Source organism: Prosopis cineraria, unplaced genomic scaffold, assembly GCF_029017545.1.
Source record: "Prosopis cineraria cultivar Desert tree isolate PC_DT_omini unplaced genomic scaffold, ASM2901754v1 PC223, whole genome shotgun sequence".
NCBI lineage: Eukaryota > Viridiplantae > Streptophyta > Magnoliopsida > Fabales > Fabaceae > Prosopis > Prosopis cineraria.
The window spans coordinates 11448-16398 of record NW_026555550.1 but is presented as its reverse complement, the minus strand read 5'-3'; the positions used below and the strand labels follow the sequence as shown (position 1 = coordinate 16398).

At 37.4% G+C, this 4951-nt stretch overlaps 1 protein-coding gene across 1 annotated transcript; it reads left to right on the top strand.

Annotated features, from left to right (window-relative positions):
- Window positions 1–3023: 3023 nt before the first annotated feature.
- LOC129295945 (uncharacterized) lies at window positions 3024–4485 on the top strand. The gene has a single exon (XM_054934540.1). The coding sequence runs from the start codon at window positions 3409–3411 to the stop codon at window positions 4342–4344; it is 936 nt and encodes a 311-aa protein (XP_054790515.1). The 5' UTR covers window positions 3024–3408; the 3' UTR covers window positions 4345–4485.
- The last annotated feature ends 466 nt before the right edge of the window (window positions 4486–4951 follow it).

The following is a 4951-nucleotide window of genomic DNA, read 5'->3' as shown; positions in this document are numbered from 1 at the left end:
CTGTTGTGTTATATAAATAAGAAATATTAGCCTGTAGAGCAATTTGAAGCAAAAAAAAAAAAAAAACTTATGACTCAGTGCTCCAGGACGCACCTGTTCTGGTTCTCAATGGTTTGGTGTGGGTTTGATCATCGAGCGATTCTATGCATCATTTTAGCATTGGTTATGCTTTTTCCCGACTAAAATAAAGTTCTTGCAAGGCGTGTAACTCATGGGGTGGATTTTATTGGTGCTTTTAAACCGAGCGAGGGACAGAGAGGAAGGGATCGTGGATAATTCGGTGGGTGGCTGAGGATGTTGGATCTGGGAGCATGACATCAAGAGAAGATAAGGGACAAAGAGTGGTCCTTGGCTTTCAAAAGAAGAGCAAAGAAAAAAGTGGTAACCGCCCCCCCAAAAAAAAGCGTTTAAACTAAAAATTTGTTCGGAAAAAAAGGGCAAAACTTATATACTTGTTTTTATATATTTGATATACTTCCATTCATTCAAATTAAAATATATGTATTTTAATATAATGATAATTTTAATAATAGAAATTTATTATAGAATGAATAATATATAATAAATATACATGTTTTAATTTAATTGAAAATAAATATTTTAAGTATATAAAATTAAGTATATGATGTTTTTCTTTTTGTGAAATCTTTCAAAAAGTAATATTGTGGTATAAAACATGACGCGCAATTTAGTGGAAATCAAATATCTTAAACAACAATACTATTTACAGATCAAAAACATCCCATGGATTATAAGGATATATAGGTATAGATTCTCATTAATACAGCTCCTTAGTAAAAAAAGGGAGAATGGAAAATGCAGTTCAGTGTTTGGGCTGAGATATTGACTTGGAAAGATAAAGTAGATCCAAAACCCACGATCACTGCCTGCAGATCTCGAAGTTCATTTCTGAAACTAAAACGTCAAATGCAGTATGAAGAAGCTTCAGATTAAAGAGGGTGGAGGTGGACTATTCAACTTCCAAGTGTCAATTGTCTTGCCCAGGGTATGAAATTATATCAAAGGAGAGTGGAAAACCCCAAGAGTAGTTCAATCTCATTTAATAACACACTTCTATTTGGTAAGATTATGAAATTAAAAGTTAATTTTTTTCCTTTTTTTTCTTTTTCTTTTTTCTTTTTTGCATTTGAGCAAAGAATTTTTTTTATTAAAAAAATAAAACAGTTCACATATTTCATAGCAAAATAATTATATTTTAAGTCCTGCCTGACGATTCACAAATCGTGAAGAAAAATAAATTTCACATTTCTGAAGACTGAAGAATAATGAAAACTTTCTATTAACAATTAAACATGCCAAAAGCAAGCAACTCATCTGTATCTCTCTTAGGGCTGTGCAAAAGTTTCATGATCTCATTCGGTCCGGTTTGATCCATGAAAATTTAATCCTGTCTAGTCCTGTAAAATGCTAGTCCTATAGGACCAAAAATATCAAAAAGACAGACTGCTTTTTCGGGTAAGACCAGACTAGAGACCAAGCATCTGGACTAAGTGGTCCGGTTTGGTCCTATATAATTATTTTAATATAATTAAAATTAATTTATAAATTATTAATTAATAAGCCTTAGAAAAAAAGTTTTAATCCTGTCTTGCACTTTGCACTCTGATAAAAAAAAAAACCTCAACACTGTTACTTAATACCACTTAACGTCTCAGCCACTCACTTAACTTTGCTCTCATTCTCAATTTCTTCAGTGCGCCAAAGCCCTAGCCCCTGCCTTGCACTTTGCACTCTGATCTTGATCTGTTCAAACTTTGAAGGAACATGTCTGTGGGCTGATTTTTATTACTTTTGTTCTTGCTGATTTTTTTCCTCTGGTCTATTTTCGGTCTTTCTTCTGATTTTTTATTGAAGTTATGTATTTAAATTATTTGGAATTTGGACTGCAACTAAAATATTATTTTCTTGGTGTTAGAAATTATTATGAATCTATTATGATTATCAGTGTTTTTATTATCTTAATTGAGTTTGTTAAGTTGAAATAGATTATTGGCCATCATAAAGGGAAAAAAAAAGGCTAAGTGAGTATTGGACTAACAGGATCAGTCTTTCAGTCCTATGGACCAAATTTAGTCTTGTTAATCTCCGAGTTTTCAGAGGACTAGACCGGACTACGGGTTACCTAACCCAATCCTTTTCATAAAAAGGACCAGACTCCGGGTTAGACTAAAATCCAGTACCTTCCAATCTTTTGTGAAGCCCTAATCTCTTCTAACTTTATACTCATTCCATTTTGTCTTTTATGTAAATTATTGGACATTATTTTAATTAAGGGGCTTTCTTCGTTAATTGAATAAACAAGCGACGTTCCCGTTTGGCATGATCTGAACTCTTGAATCAATAGGAGTGTGACTTGGCTTAAAAAAATCAAATGCCGTATTAACACTCTACTTCGATAGTTCCATGGCCATTTGACATCACCGGTACAGAATTATCTTTAAGAATGTCTTTCTTTCACTTTCATAAGGAATTAACAAGAATATATCTCATATTTTACTCGCTCCTTTCCTTGCAGAAATGTACAAGCTTTCAACAACTCCTCAAGTCAGCCCAGCCCCTTCCTTCATTAATATCAATATATTAGATTGCGTCCCATCTTGATTAGTAGTATATGCATCCAATGAGATGGATATCACTGTCAGTATTCATTAGAATATAGTCATTAATAATTCGAAAATCAATTTGACTGCAATAAGCCAAACACCCCCGGAGCTTCGTTTTTAAAGTATATAAACTTTAGACAGCTTTTTTAACCAAAAAAGAAAAAAAGGAAAGAAAATCGCATGAACATATTAGTATAAAAAGAAGTTATACAAATCAAACGTAAATAGAAGAGGAAAATTACAGAAAAAAAACCAACATGATCAAAAACAGAAGTAACCAAACAGATGAAAAACATCATGGTTAACCTTTTTAGAGGGCTTCTAAAACAAGGCAGATATGGTTAATCAATTCAATATTCATCAAAATTCAATGTTATATTTCACATTGCGTAATCCAAACCTCACTGATCAAATCCACAGAAAAAGATCCCAATTCGTTGACCAATAGTAATCAACGCTCATCAATGCCTCATCACTCGCGTTTATAGTAGAAGGGAATCAAAGTCACCGTCACTTCCATCTTCACGCTTACCTTTCTTCTGTGTCTCTGTTTTGCTCTGTATTTTATCTTCCCTCTCCTCGTTTTCATGGTCACCAGTTGTGCTACTCGCTACTCTGTACAGATAGGAACCAACACCAAAACCTCGAATAAACCGACAGTCCAAACTTGTCGGAAATTCCTGTTGTGTCCCCAATCTACTTCCATATGTCTATACAGCAAACCCCATCCTGAACGTTATTCCTCAATAAACGAACAGAGACACAAAGAGCAAACAATTTCGACATGAAAACAGAGCATCACTACCAGAAGAAGCTAGCGACAGTTGTCAAATTAGCAAGACCCTCCGCGTATTTCATCCTTCTCTTGCTAACTTACGCCTTGGGTTACCTGTCCGCTCCTTCCTCTTCAACCTCCTCACCATCACCAACGACAGCTCTTACCTCTCCTTCTTCAACCCACTATACACCTGTTCTTCATATAAACAACTCTACCCGTACCCATCTGGACTTTTTCCGGGTCACCGCTCGATGCGCCGACCCGATCCCTACCGACCTCGTCCGCTCGACGCTCCTACGATACCTTTTCAACGGAACATCGCCTTTTACAAATTTCCCGCCAGAGCACGCGGCAAAGCGACTCCGTCGAAAGCGGGTCAAGGGGTGGGGGTCCAAAGGCGCGGTCTTCGAGAACCTCATTCGCCGGGTGAAGCCCCGAACCATAATCGAAGTGGGCACATTCCTGGGCGCGTCGGCGCTTCACATGGCCGAGCTGACCCGGAGACTCGGGCTCCGAAGCCAGATCCTATGCGTGGACGATTTCCGCGGGTGGGCCGGGTTCAGGGACCGGTTCAAGGACATCGAGATGATAAACGGCGACGTGATGCTGTACTACCAGTTCATGCAGAACGTGGTGAGCTTCAACGCGACGGAGTCGATCGTGCCGGTGCCGTTCTCGAGCGGGTCGGCCCTGATGAAGATGTGCGAGATGGGGGTGTACGGGGATTTGGTGGAGATCGATGCGGGTCACGACTTCTATTCGGCGTGGGCCGATGTAAACCGGGGATTCCGGATCCTGCGACCCGGAGGGGTTATGTTCGGGCACGATTATTTCACAGCGGCGGACGATAGAGGGGTGAGAAGAGCCGTTGACTTGTTCGCAGCTCTGAACGGTAAAAAGGTTTATATCGATGGCCAACATTGGGTCATTGAATCTTCCTAGTTCTTTCTTTTGCATTTTTCCCACTCTTTACGCAACCACGAAAGAATCAAACTTCACCTGTGAAAATTTGTATACTTTTGCTTTTTTTTGGCCTTCTTATCTGTGATCGTGAAAATGAAAATATATAGAAGTTATTAGGAATTGGCTTTCTTCGTCTAAAGTAAATGAGGGATTACTATAAATTTTAAATCGTGAAATTAAATTTGGTGATTTAAATTTGATAATTTTTTAAAATACATGTTTAATTTAAATGGTTTAAATTTATAATGAAGAGAAAAAATAGTGAAAAAAAACCCAACCAAATTGTTATAGAAGCACGGATGAGGATGAAACAGTAAATAGGAAGGAGGTTTGATAACGTGGGAATTAATCAGTTGGTTGAGTGATTGAAAACGTGAGTATGGGTTCACTTGGCATTTGCATGAGAAATTAGCTAACGGTTTCAAGTTAGCTTTCGGTCATCTTAATCTCTGCCCCGCACAAGCAGTTGATGACTGTTAAAAAGGAGAAAATATATGCTTCCCCTTCCCCCATTCCGTATTTAAAAATGATAATAATAATACATGAAACATTAATCCAAACAAGGAAACGATATAACTAGTAAATG

Coding starts and splice junctions, on each gene's coding strand:
- LOC129295945 (XM_054934540.1), top strand. CDS start 3,409: ATGAAAACAGAGCATCACTACCAGAAGAAGCTAGCGACAGTTGTCAAA.